This window comes from Colius striatus, chromosome 7 (genome assembly GCF_028858725.1).
Source record: "Colius striatus isolate bColStr4 chromosome 7, bColStr4.1.hap1, whole genome shotgun sequence".
Classification (NCBI taxonomy): domain Eukaryota; kingdom Metazoa; phylum Chordata; class Aves; order Coliiformes; family Coliidae; genus Colius; species Colius striatus.
Genome location: NC_084765.1, coordinates 17,674,787 through 17,688,493, shown reverse-complemented (window position 1 = coordinate 17,688,493; position 13,707 = coordinate 17,674,787). Strand labels below are relative to the sequence as shown.

At 48.9% G+C, this 13,707-nt stretch overlaps 1 protein-coding gene across 1 annotated transcript in view; it reads right to left on the bottom strand.

Annotated features, from left to right (window-relative positions):
• Positions 1-726: 726 nt before the first annotated feature.
• Positions 727-13,707, bottom strand: part of MUC6 (mucin 6, oligomeric mucus/gel-forming) — a 54,055-nt gene continuing 41,074 nt past the window's right edge. The window contains exons 35-40 of the mRNA XM_062000378.1: positions 10,628-11,068; positions 8,682-9,125; positions 7,698-8,141; positions 5,585-6,193; positions 2,584-2,686; positions 727-904 (exon numbers count right to left, since the gene is read on the bottom strand). Of these exons, the coding sequence (XP_061856362.1) occupies positions 727-904; positions 2,584-2,686; positions 5,585-6,193; positions 7,698-8,141; positions 8,682-9,125; positions 10,628-11,068 (2,219 nt within the window). The remainder of the gene's footprint in view (positions 905-2,583; positions 2,687-5,584; positions 6,194-7,697; positions 8,142-8,681; positions 9,126-10,627; positions 11,069-13,707) is intronic.

The window sequence follows — 13,707 nt, the reverse complement described above, 5'->3', positions numbered from 1 at the left end:
CACAGTAGTGAAGATGACTTTCTACCAGCAGGAAGTAGAAACCCGTTGAGAGTGATCTGCCAGTGTCCTGTCAGAAGCACATGGTCACTGACTTCTTGCAGGGAGTGTCCTGCAAACTGCTTTGCCCAAAAGCTACTGTATCGGTGTTAACGATGGTTCTGGAAGTGTCTCAACATGTTGTATATGTGTATGTAGAAACCACGCAATCTGTTTTTGGTTCACATACCACTTTGCTTTCTGACAGCAGCTGCATGTGGTGACAGGCACAAGCACGATGTCCACATTCAAAAGGAACAGGTCTCCCTGTTGTCTCTTCTCCTGGGGAAGTAGCAAGCTGTTCCACCAGCCCAAGCTCAACACTGAGACCCTCTTAGACTATTGTAATTTAAAATAATAGGTCAAATAATGAGAAATAAGGTAACAAATTCAATTCTTTCTACTTTATTTGAAAGTGAAAATTGTGTCACCACACAGTATGTGGGCCGGCTTTTAGCCTCAGGTTAAATGTGGCACTGAGGCCAGACCAGCTTTGACCTGGTCTGCCCATTCTGCTTGGATTTTCCTTTTCCCTTCCCTGCATCATTCCCCTCCCCATCCTCATCAGGTGCAATTTATCTGGTACAACCTGTCCAGGAGCCCTAACTGCAATGAGCAGGTGTGTGGAAGTATTACATTCTGATCAGTGTTTAATTTAAAACAAATTCCTGAGGCCACTTGGGGGCCTGGCTAGTGTATGCAGCTGTCTAAAGTACAGACACAGCCCCGAAATACAGGAATTTCTGCAATGAACCTTTTTTCAGGATTCTCTGGGTCTTGGCATGGCAGCTGGAATTCCTTCCGGAGAAGCTGGAGAGGCTGACAGCAGCCGCAGGCTGTGGTCACTGCCATCCTCTCCACATTCAGCCTGGGGGAAAGAGAGGGAGGCTCAGATAGGATTTGTATGACATCATTTCAAGCTTACAGCTTTTAAAGTATTTGGAACACTGGGGTGTTTTTTCTTATGGTGGAACATTCAGAGGAAGGAGCGTGACCCTAAGAGTTGAAGGTTCTATTGGCTGCAGAACTGCAAGCAGCAGTGCAGTGGTTGGCTCTATTTTAAATTCCTGAGCTGACTGTGTGGCAGGGTGAGTGTCCTGAGCCTCTACCTGCCTTTCTGAGACTGCATTTTCAAAGGCCTTATTCCTATTAAGCCTCAGACCTCGCTGGAAAACTATGGAGCTTTGATTTCCCTCTTGTACTTCTGAAAAATCACAAAATACGTTTAACTTTTTCTTAAACTGAGTACTGGACTACTTGCAGTTTGCAAAAGGTCTCTGGTGTGATCTGTTAATGAAGCTGCCAAGTTGTGAGTCTTTTTGTACTGCTTATGGAGGAAGAAAAATCTTCCTTCCTCTCAGTTGGTGTCACCAGAACCAGAGCGATACTGCCAGTTCTGGGCTGTGAGGACAGTTCACAAAGCAGTAGAAGCCTTGCGCATGTCTTGCTGAATTAAGAGGAATAAAGCCCAGGCTGGTGAAGCAGTAGCTGGAATAAGCAGATTGAGGTTTAGATTCTCTTCAGATGGTGCTGCTGTGCTGTCATACTGAGCCTGTTCAGTGAGCTGTGCTGCTGGCCCTGCTCCTATCTTTTTGTTGGGAACCAGGTGTATAAATGCAGGCTGGAATTTAGCAATTGGGAACAAAGTGTTATGGAAAAAATTACTCTGGTAAAAATCTCCCTACAGGGGAGAAAAGTATGCTTGATTTCAATGAAAACAAAACTGTTTTTTAACCACGACTTTCTTAGTGATTGTGGTGAGCCTTAAGAACTAAAAACCTTCCAGGCTCATAGCCCTTTTGCCAACTCTCAAGATAACATGTCCCTCACTTGGGGTTCAAAATGCTGGGGGATACCTGGACTCACTTGAAAGGGGGTGGCTTCTATACACCAGGATCAGTTTAAATTAGTTATTGCAAAAGTGGAACCCTTCATTGCTTTCCTGTTCTTGAACACTCTATTTGCTTGGACTGTTGGGAATCTAATGACCTTCTGCTTCTTTTGTCTCAAATACCTGTGAACTCTGCAGTACTGCAGTCAACTCAGTTTTACTTGAACGTTGATTCCCTCCATAATCTAATGAGGAAGCAGAACTGGCTGTCCTGAGGCAGCACTTGGAATAGCAGTGTGTCCCTGAACTGCACAGTCAGAACTATGGGACAACTGAGGTGTTGCATTTAGGTGAGATAAAGCTCTTATTTTGCTGTCTTGGCTATTTGAAAACAGGTATTTGTACTCTTAACTGACCTATCTTCAAAACAACAAACCAGCTAAAAGCAACCTGCAGCACTGATGTCTTTAAAACAAAATAAAATACCCTGAAGAACTTAGGGAAGCAAAGACACCACCCTCCCCTTTACACAGTCAATCTCTACATCCCAAATGACCTCAAAAGCCATGTTTCTAGTTCTCTGGTTTAGTCCGCAGTGTGCTACTGCTGCAGAGGTGCCCACCACCTTTTCCCCCCAGACTGATGGAGTGGTTCCAGGTGTCTCAATAAGGCAAAGAAACAACTGTGGTACTGCACAACCCCCCAGCTGCCCTTACTTTGTTGAAGATGGACACGATCCTTCACATCGACTCAAAGTGATATTTGTAGAACAGCCCTTATAAGTTATTCTTTCTTCATATTTGACTTCTCTACAACGCTCTGCAAAGGTAAAAAGAAAAAATGTAGCAGAAATTATCTTGGGCTTCTCGAGTGACCTTTACTGAGTGTCCAAAGCCTTCGTGCTTATTTTGTGGAAAACCACCCCTCTTGGCATGAGATAAATAACAAGTCTCAAGTGAGAAGGTTTTAAACTAGACACCTTGGAGGACAGCTAAGGAAATAGAAGTGACTAGAATTAAAAATTAGGAAAAAAAATGCTGTTAGAATCTTGTGTGAAATTAGTCCAACAGCTAAAAAACTGTAATCTGCTTACAAAGAACACAAAACAGTGCGAATAAAACAGCCAGCTGGCTAATTCTGGTGGAGTTATTTCTAGTTCACAGATTCTGTAATAGATTTAACTTGTTTGCAAAATGCTTAACTTATATTAAGGATTGATTTATTAAGCAGTCAGTTGACAGCTTCATCGCCCACCCACAGTCTGTTGTTCCTTACTAGACAACATGTGCAGTGCTCTGTAGAGGGAATGACTGTCAGAAGATCTGGTGTCTTCTCCTGAATTGAAAGTCACTGAGCACTTCATGAAGCAGAAAGCTGACTGACAACCCAGGCTTTACAAGGAGTTTGAAAACTGTGTTTGAAGCTCATACTAAGGAGAATGAAGATGCTGAGTGCTGTGAAGGACATTGATACACCTCTTGCTTGGCTCCTGTATAATGCTCTTGGGAGCACACACAGGTTCCCTACGTGAAGTAAAATTATGAATGAAACCCCAACGCTGGGATGGGGAAAGCTCAGTTAATACTCAGTAGTAGGAACTTGGGAATTTGTCATTGAAAAATAATGTAACTACTAACTCGAGACCAGCCTGAGTTATGCTGCATCTTACACATGAAGAGCTAGGAGCTATGCCAGTGTCTAACTTTCCTTCTGGACTAAAAAGTATTGTTAGTACTTTTTCAGCTCAGCTTAGGGCTGAAAAACTGTACAGGGAAAGATCTTGTTTGCAATTTCCCAAACTCATGACAATGTAAGTACTTTTAAGGGCTGCCCGTTCACTGCAAGGAACAAATGTGGTAGTCCTGTGGGTGGGAAGATGCTGTTCTGAAGCAGAAGAAGAATGTACATCGAATCTAAAGCAGGCACCAAACCCATGGTTTTAGTGGAGGAAAATCTTTCCACTTACAGGCGTTCATACTTGGATTCCTATTCTGTGAGGTAAATATTATGAGGAGGCAGGGCAACAGAAAGAGCCCGAGCTCCTTGGGTCCAACTAGTTTCCTCATGCTTGTGTAGTCAGTCAGTTTGAGCCTTGTTTCTGCTAAAAAACCTGAAGCCAGCCTCTTGGGTACTGTCATCTGTGGAGCAGCAAGAGGAAGGGCAGACTGCGTTCAACCATTGGTTTGGCAGATAGGTAGTTCTGCTGTGCCGTGGTGGAGCTGATGGACCTGTATGAATTGCGCTCTGCTGGCAGGTAACACTGAAATAGAGCTGCAAGGTTCTGCTGTGGGTGACTGCACCCACTGCTCTGTTTTGGCTCTCATGTTGCTCTTTGAGATCAGTAGTTAACCATAACTGTAGCTTCCTTAGTTGACTGTTTGGGGCCCTTTGTATAAACCAGTCTTCCAAAGTAAGACTCTGGGTCACGTCTTGGATGACTAGAGTGGAGTGTTCTTCTTTGTTCATTTTCTCTCTCTTAGAGGCGAGTTCCTAATTCAGCTGATGTGATTGTAATGACAGAATGGAGGACTTTGTGTGAAGATTGACAACTAAGGAAACAGTGTATGGTCTGTGGAAACACTTTGAACATGTGCTTCAAAAATAAAAAAATACAAATCTTTATCTCAATTTTAAGCAGCGTGGTGAAAGGGCAGGCCTGCAGGATGCCACATCTCCCTCTTAATTCTTGAAATAGATGAGCAAGTAAAGGCAGGGACTTGCAGGAGTTGAGGTTGCATTGTACTTTCCTTAGGAATTACACGATAAAGGACGACAAACAGCAAGAGTGGTGAATGCCAGGGGAGAAGGTGATAGGAAACAAGGCAGTATGGTATGGCTGAAGTACACTTTCCAGATATTCTCCTATGTATGATGAATTTTCCCAAAAAGAGAATGAAAGCACCCAAAATGGAAATGTTTACTCTCTTCTGGATTAAAACAAACATACAGAACAGAACCACACAGGAAATCCACCTGTTCACAGGTGGAATAGTGCAGATGTTGTTCTGATTTATTCTTAGAAGAGTTAATGGGTGCCCCAGGCTAGAAAACACAAACACAGGCAGATTTTCCTTGTGTATCCACACCAGTTTTAATGACTCCTGTACTGTAAATCCTGAAGTAGGAAAGTTCCATCTAAAACCAGTACAGAGGACACTGCTGCTTTATGTGCTGCCTTTCTCATGAAATTGTGCAGAAACTGTTACAAAGAGTGTGGTATGCCTTCAGGCAAAACCACCAAGGTTCTAATTATGTGCTGGAGCCAAAAATAAACATCACTGTACCTTGAAAACTGAGAAAACTCTCCTGCAGAAGAGAAACCAAAAAAACTGCTCAAGTATGCAGGAGTCCATGAGAGCTAACAGGAGGACTGCAGGGTAAGCCCAGAGCCAGCCTGTATCTGTCCTACACTGCATAATGGGGATTTTCACATTAAAACCCAAGGGATTTGGTGGCTCCCCGATAGATATCTTGTCAACCTCTTTAATGCACACTTTGTAGTGTATAGAGCTGAGGTCCTGTTATGAAATCAAAGACTTCAGACAAGTACTCTACAGAAAACAACTGCAGAAAGGACAGGGGAAAAAAAAAAAGTGGAGGCAAGGCACACAAAGGTGCTACCAGCAAAGAACCTGGGCTGTAAGAATTCAGTCCTGAAAGAAAAGTTGTGATTAAAAACAAATGCATCATATAGGAACCAATATGAATGTACTGTACCTTGCTGCACTGTTACTGGTACAACAGAAGACAAGGATGTTGAAAGTCTAGAGGTGAAAGAAGGCAATGATGTGGTGTGGGTGGTGGTTAATGTCGTCGTTTGCAAAGATGTCCTTTCAGTTGACTCTGTTGAAGCTGTAGTAATGACAGCAGGAGCAAAAGTAACTGTTGTAGACAAAGCACTTGGATTCAAAACTGCAGTGGACTTGGCAGGAATACTGGTAGGAACTGCTAATGAAGATGGTTTACCATGTGAGGTAAATGTGGTGTTTGGGGAGTAAAAATATGTAGTGCTCTCTGCAGGCCCAGATGTCGCAGTGGTAAGGGTTGTAGGTGTGGGCTTGGGGCTGGTGGCTGGGGACATTGTGGAAGAGACTGTGGCCATGGCAGCAGATGGCAGCCAAGTGCTGAGCGCACTACTGGGGGCAGATGGAGAGCTGGGACTCGGAGATGTCTCTGTGAGAGGGGCTTCTGTGCTGCTGGTGGGGCTGGCCTTACTGGAGACAGAGGTCTTGGAGGTGCTGCTGATGGAGGTGGTGGCGGTGGTCTTCTGTGTGGTGAGAGGGGGCACCATGTGTGGCACAGCTGTCTTTTCATGGGTAAAAGCTGCTGGGGAAAAGCACAGTTCAGCTGAGGGTGGCAGGCTGGGAGGGAAGGTAAGGGAAGCGGGTAGAAGCCAGGACATGCAGGAAAGGCAGCGCTGTGCTGCACTGAGTGTTACTGGGCAATTGGGAGCAGTGAAACTCTGGCTCCAGCACTCAGGCTCCCTGTCTAGCTTCTCTTCCAAAAAGGGAAAACAAAGAGAGCCCCTGGACAGCGCCTTCCAACATGCACAAGCATGCCTTTTTCTGGAACAGGAGCCTGTCCAGATGTATGTGTCTCCACTAAGGAACCACCACAGGACACTGCTCCTCCAAGACTGGCAGGCCAAGCCCTGTTTCACAGCTCTGTGCCCCAGGGTCATAATAAAGGTTGATGTGATATGTTTATGGTGAGCTGCTTCGGCTTGGTAATGGGGAGGAAGCTGCAATTTTTCCCCTGTAAACAGTTCATGAAACTTCCCGTCTCTCAGTTGGATCCATCTCCAGCCTGGATGGGCCAAGCTGGTGCCTCTGCCATCACTACTTAAGAACAAAGACTTGTATTGTGTAGAAGGAAGTGGAAGAGTAGGATTAGATTGAGGCAGCTGTGCAGAACCTAGAGTCAGTGAGGAAGGGAGGGAAGGTGGGTGCTGGACCAGAGACCCCCCCCCCCCCCTTCCCCCCAATGCCTGGGGTGAAAACACAGGCTGTCGCCCTGCAACTCAGGAAGGGCAATGGCAGCACTAATAGTTGCCAACAGCTCGGGGAGGATCCCTTGAGAGAGGGGGTGATTGTTTCACACTCTGACGTTGAGGAATCATAGAGTTGCTGCAGCACTTGGTGTGAGCACATTTTTGAGTGGCCTGTGCAGGCCTTCCCTGCCTGTGAGGACCCTGCGCTGGAGCAGGGGAGGACTGGTGAGGAGTTCCTCTCCTCAGAGACATGGCAAGTGGCAGCCATCAGGAAAGAACTGACTGCACCCCCATTCCCTGCCTCCCTGCACTGCTTGGGGGAAAGAAGGAAACACTAGGATTTGTTACCTAAGCCTGGGAAGATCAGAGAGGTGGGGCAAAAGGGATCTTAAGAGGCTGGCAATACCATTCTTTAGTGACTTGCTCTGTATTGTTTTTGGTTGGGTATTTATGTTTGTTTATGTTATGTTTTGGTTGCTGGTGGATTAAATTGAGCTTTATTTGTTTCCCCAAGTTGAGTAGTCCTGTGTGTTTTGCTCTCTTGAGCCCTCCCTGCACTTAGGGAGTCACAGAGGTAATTGGTACTTTTGTGAGGCCCAGGAGTGAGCGAATCACTGATAAAGGTTCCTTGATCATGGCTGGGCCTGAACCACGACAGACATCCATGCCAAAGTTCCAAAGCGAAAGGAAGAGGAAGAATGGAAGTCAAGTACCAAAGCAACCCTGAGAACTATGTGCAGATCAGAGGGAAAAAAGGAATGAAGGCAGAAAGGAAGGATAGAACCGTGAAAGCTGGGATGGGCAGGCAGAAAAAGGGGAGAGGATTGTAATGAGCCTTACCAGGGTATGAGGAGCTCAGCCATGTTGAGGACACACTTGAGGATGGGGAAGATACAGTAGATGGCAAAGGGCTGGTTCTGGCTGTAGAGAGTGTGGAGGACTCTGGTGTAGGAGACTCTGTTGGTGCCCTGATGGTTGGAGAAGAGGGCAGTGACCTCAGGGTTGTAGGTGTGGGCTTGGGGCTGGTAGCTGGGGACATTGTGGAGGAGACTGTGGCCGTGGCAGCAGATGGCAGCCAGGTGCTGAGCGTGCTGCTGGAGGCAGATGGAGAGCTGGGACTCGGAGATGTCTCTGTGAGAGGGGCTTCTGTGCTGCTGGTGGGGCTGGCCTTGCTGGAGACAGAGATCTTGGAAGTGCTGCTGATGGAGGTGGTGGCGGTGGTCTTCTGTGTGGTGAGAGGGGGCACCATGTGTGGCACAGCTGTCTTCTCATGGGTGAAAGCTGCTGGGGAAAAGCACAGGTTAATGGAGGATGAGGGCAAGACAGAAGGTAAGGGAGTTGAGCAGAAGCCCTGGGCCATGGGCATGTGCAGGAAAGGCGGTGCTGTGCTGCACTGAGTGTTGCTGTGCAATTGGGGGCAGTGAAAGTCTGGCTCCAGCATACAAGCTCCCTGTCCAGCTACTCCCAATAAAATGGACAGGGAAACATCTGAAAGCAATGTGGAAGCACCCTCTGCATGGAAGAGGAACCTCTCCAGAAGTGCATGTAAGCTCCAATGAACCAGCACAGGACACTGTCTGCCCCTTCCAAACTGCCATGTCAGGCCTCAAGGGACAGCCCTATGTCCAAGGGCTGTACCAAAGTCCATCTGTACCAAAGTGCCAAAGTCAAAGAAAGCAGGAATGCAGGTCCAGTAGCAAAGCAATTCTGAGCATTGTGTGCAGATCAGAAGGAAAATAGCAATGAAGGCAAAAAGGAAGGATGGGAGCGTAAAAGCTGGGATGTGCAGGCAGAAGCAGTGGAAAGGGTTGTAATGAGCCTTACCAGAGTGTGAGGAGCTCAGCCATGTTGAGGACACACTTGAGGATGGGGAAGATATAGTGGATGGCAGAGAGCTGGTTCTGGCTGTGGAGGGTGTGAAGGACTCTGGTGTAGGGGACTCTGTTGGTGCCCTGATGGTTGCAGAAGAGGGCAGCGACCTTAGGGTTGTAGGTGTGGGCTTGGGGCTGGTGGCTGGGGACATTGTGGAGGAGACTGTGGCCGTGGCAGCAGATGGCAGCCAGGTGCTGAGCGTGCTGCTGGGAGCAGATGGAGAGCTGGGACTTGGAGATGTCTCTGTGAGAGGGGCTTCTGTGCTGCTGGTGGGGCTGGCCTTGCTGGAGACAGAGGTCTTGGAGGTGCTGCTGATGGAGGTGGTGGCGGTGGTCTTCTGTGTGGTGAGAGGGGGCACCATGTGTGGCACAGCTGTCTTCTCATGGGTGAAAGCTGCTGGGGAAAAGCACAGGTTAATGGAGGATGAGGGCAAGAGGAGAAGGGAAAGTTTGTGAGCAGAAGCCTTGGACCAGGGGTGCATGCAGGAAATGCAGCATCTTGCCACACTGAGTGTTGCTGGGCATGGTGGAGGAGTGGGCCTCAGACTCCTGCTGTCAGCGTCCCTGTACAGCTTCTCTCCCAAAACTGGGGATTAGGACAGTGCTTATAGGACACCTTCCAATGTACAAGCACCCTCTGCTTTGCCCCACCAGAAGTGACTTACTGGTTGTGTGTCTCCTGCAAAGAAAAGGCACAGGACACTATCCCTCCCAGCCTGTCAATCCAGGCCCCAAGGGACAGCCGTGTACCCCAGAACTAAAGAAAATGCTGATGTAAAAGAAAGAGGGAAGAGCACATGCTAAAACAAGAGCCTGAGTGGTGTGTGCTGTTAAATGGGAACAGAAGAAAAAAAAAAAAGAGGAAGCATGACGGCTGGAAAGGGTTGTAATGAGCCTTACCAGGGTGTGAGGAGCTCAGCCATGTTGAGGACACACTTGAGGATGGGGAAGATGTAGTGGATGGCAGAGGGCTGGTTCTGGCTGTAGAGAGTGTGGAGGACTCTGACTCTGTTGGTGCCCTGATGGTTGCAGAAGAGGGCAGTGACCTCAGGGTTGTAGGTGTGGGCTTGGGGCTGGTGGCTGGGGACATTGTGGAGGAGACTGTGGCCGTGGCAGCAGATGGCAGCCAGGTGCTGAGCGTGCTGCTGGGGGCAGATGGAGAGCTGGAACTCGGAGATGTCTCTGTGAGAGGGACTTCTGTGCTGCTGGTGGGGCTGGCCTTACTGGAGACAGAGGTCTTGGAGGTGCTGCTGATGGAGGTGGTGGCGGTGGTCTTCTGTGTGGTGAGAGGGGGCACCATGTGTGGCACAGCTGTCTTCTCATGGGTAAAGGCTACTGAGAGGAAGGCATAGGTTAATGGAGGGTGAGGGGAAGAGAAGAAGGTAAGGGAGTTAAGCAGAAGCCCTGGGCAATGGGCATGTGCAGGAAAGGCAGCACTGTGCTGCACTGAGTGTTGCTGTGCAATTGGGAGCATTGGAACTCTGGCTCTAGCATACAAGCTCCCTGTCTAACTTTTCCCCCGAAAATGGAGGGGGACAAGGAGAGCCCCTGACAGTGCCTTCCAATATGTACATGCACCCTCTGCCTTTCCCTAGAAGATGAGCCTCTCTAGAAGTGGATGACCCTTTCATGGAACTAGCACAGGACACTCTCTGCCCCTTCCGAAGTGCCCTGTCAGGACTCAAGGGACAGCCCTATGTCCAAGGGCTGTACCAAAGTCCATCTGTACCAAAGTGCCAAAGTCAAAGAAAGCAGGAATGCAGGTCCAGTAGCAAAGCAATTCTGAGCACTGTGTGCAGATCAGAAGGAAAATAGCAATGAAGGCAAAAAGGAAGGATGGGAGCGTAAAAGCTGGGATGTGCAGGCAGAAGCAGTGGAAAGGGTTGTAATGAGCCTTACCAGAGTGTGAGGAGCTCAGCCATGTTGAGGACACACTTGAGGATGGGGAAGATGTAGTGGATGGCAGAGGGCTGGTTCTGGCTATGGAGGGTGTGAAGGACTCTGGTGTAGGGGACTCTGTTGGTGCCCTGATGGTTGCAGAAGAGGGCAGCGACCTTAGGGTTGTAGGTGTGGGCTTGGGGCTGGTGGCTGGGGACATTGTGGAGGAGACTGTGGCCGTGGCAGCAGATGGCAGCCAGGTGCTGAGCGTGCTGCTGGGAGCAGATGGAGAGCTGGAACTCGGAGATGTCTCTGTGAGAGGGGCTTCTGTGCTGCTGGTGGGGCTGGCCTTGCTGGAGACAGAGGTCTTGGAGGTGCTGCTGATGGAGGTGGTGGCGGTGGTCTTCTGTGTGGTGAGAGGGGGCACCATGTGTGGCACAGCTGTCTTCTCATGGGTGAAAGCTGCTGGGGAAAAGCACAGGTTAATGGAGGATGAGGGCAAGAGGAGAAAGGAAAAGTTTGTGAGCATTAGCCCTGGGACCATGGGCATGTAGAGCAAAGGAAGCTCTGTGCTGCACTGGGTGTTGGTGGGCAATTCGGAGCAGTATGTCTCTGGATCCTGCCCTCCAGCTCCCCATCCATAATCTCCCCCAAAAAGGGAGAGATGCCAAAAGAGCACCTGGACAGTGCCTTCTAATGTGCACTAACATGCAGAAGGTTGGAGGCAACCTTGGCTGCAGTGACCATGAGATGGTAGAGTTCAAAATCCTGTGTGGAAGAGGCAGAACACAAAGCAGGATTGTGACCCTGGATTTCAGGCAAACTGACTTTGGCCTCTTCAAATACCTACTTGGACAGAACTTGTGGGATATGATTCTAAAAGGTACAAATGCCCAAGAATGCTTGTCAGTCTTCAAGCACCACTTCCTCCAAGCCCAGGATCAATGTGTCCCAACACACAAGAAAGGAGGAAAAGGAGACAGGAGGCCTCCATGGATGAGCAAAGATCTGCTGGGACAGCTCAGGCAGAAAGCAGCCATCTATGAGAGGTGGAAACAGGGGCTGACTTCTTGGGAAGAGTATAGGAACATTGCCAGGGCATGCAGGGGTGCAACTAGGAAGGCTAGAGACCCTCTAGAATTAAATTTAGCCAGGGAAGTTAAGGACAGTAATAAGGCATTTTTCAAGTACATCAGCAGCAGAAGGATGGCGAGGGGGGATGTGGGCCCGTTGCTAAATGCTGAGGGTGCCCTGGTGTCTGAAGATGCAGAGAAGGCTGAAGTACTGATTGTCTTCTTTGCTTCAGTCTTTATGGCCAAGGCTGACCCTCAGGAAGTCCAGTGCGGCAAGGATAACAGGATGGCCAGGACAGCAGAGGACTTGGTCTGGATGGAAGAGGAAGAGGTTAAAGACTTGTTGACCAAGCTTAAGGCTCAAGTCAATGGGTCCTCATGGGATGCATCCTAGAGTGCTGAGGGAGCTGGCTGATGTGATTGCTAAGCCTCTCTCCATCATTTTTGAACAATCATGGAGGACAGGTGAGGTGCCTGAGGACTAGAGAAAGGTCAGTGACATGCCAGTCTTCAAAAAGGGCAGGAAGAATGACCCAGGAAACTACAGGCTGATCAGCCTCACCTCTATCCCTGGGAAGGTGATGGAAAAACTTATCCTCAATGTTGTCACTAAACATATGAAGGAGAAGATGGTTATCAGGGGGAGTCAACATGGATTCACCAAGGGGAAATCCTGTTTGACCAACCTGACAGCCTTCTATGAGGGCATAACCAACTGGCTAGATGAGGGGAGAGCAGTGGATGTCATCTCCCTTGACTTCAGCAAGGCTTTTGACACTGTCTCCCATAACAACCTCATTAGAAAGCTCGGGAAGTGTGTCTTGGATGAGTGGACAGTGAGGTGGATCGAGAGCTGGCTGAATGACAGAGCCCAGAGGGTGGTGATCGATGGCACAGAATCGAGTTGGAGGCCTGTGGCCAGTGGAGTTCCACAGGGATCGGTTCTGGGGCCAGTCTTGTTCAACATCTTCATCAACAACCTGGATGAGGGGACAGAGTGACCCTCTGCAAGTTCCCTGATGACACCAAACTGGGAGGACTGGCTGATTCACCAGAGGCTGTGCTGCCATTCAGCAGGATCTCACTGGCTTGAGAGTTGGGCAGAGAGGAACCTCATCAGGTTCAACAAGCACAAGTGCAGAGTCCTGCATCTGAGGAGGAAGAACCCCCTGCACCAGTACAGGCTGGGGCTCAAACTGCTGGAGAGCAGCTCTGCAGAGAGAGACCTGGGAGTGCTGGTTAATAATAAACTAACCATGAGCCAGCAATGTGCCCTCATGGCCAAGTAGGCCAATGGCATCCTGGGATGCATCAAGAAGAGTGTGGCCAGCAAGTCACGGGAGGTTCTTCTCCTCCTCTACTCTGTCCTGGTGAGGCCTCATCTGGAGTCCTGTGTCCAGTTCTGGGCTCCTCAGCTCAAGAGGGACAGAGAACTTTTGGAGAGAGTCCAGCACGGGGCCACCAAGATGATCAGGGGACTGGAACATCTTTCATATGAGGAAAGGCTGCGGGAACTGGGGCTGTTTAGTCTGGAGAAGAGGAGATTGAGGGGGGATCTTATTAATATTTACAAGTATCTAAAGGGTGGGTGTCAGGAGGTTGGAACATCCTTTTTTTTCTGTAGTAGCTAGCAACAGGACAAGGGGTAAAGGGATGAAGCTGGAACACAAAAAGGTTCCATTTAAACATAAGAAAAAGCTATTTCACTGTGCAGGTGAGGGAGCCCTGGCACAGGCTGCCCAGGGGGAGTGTGGAGTCTCCTTCCTTGGAGGTCTTGAAGATCCGCTTGGACGTGTTCCTGTGCGACCTGATCTAGGTGATCCTGCTTCTGCAGGGGGGGTGGACTAGATGATCTCTAAAGGTCCCTTCCAACCCTACCATTCTGTGATTCTATGAGTCTATGACAAGCACCCTCTACCTTCCCCTGAAATATGATCCTCTCCAGATACGTGTCCGCTTCAAGGAACAAGCACGGGGCATTAACAGACTTGCAGGTCAGGCCCCATGAGAGAGCCCTGTGTAGCAGGG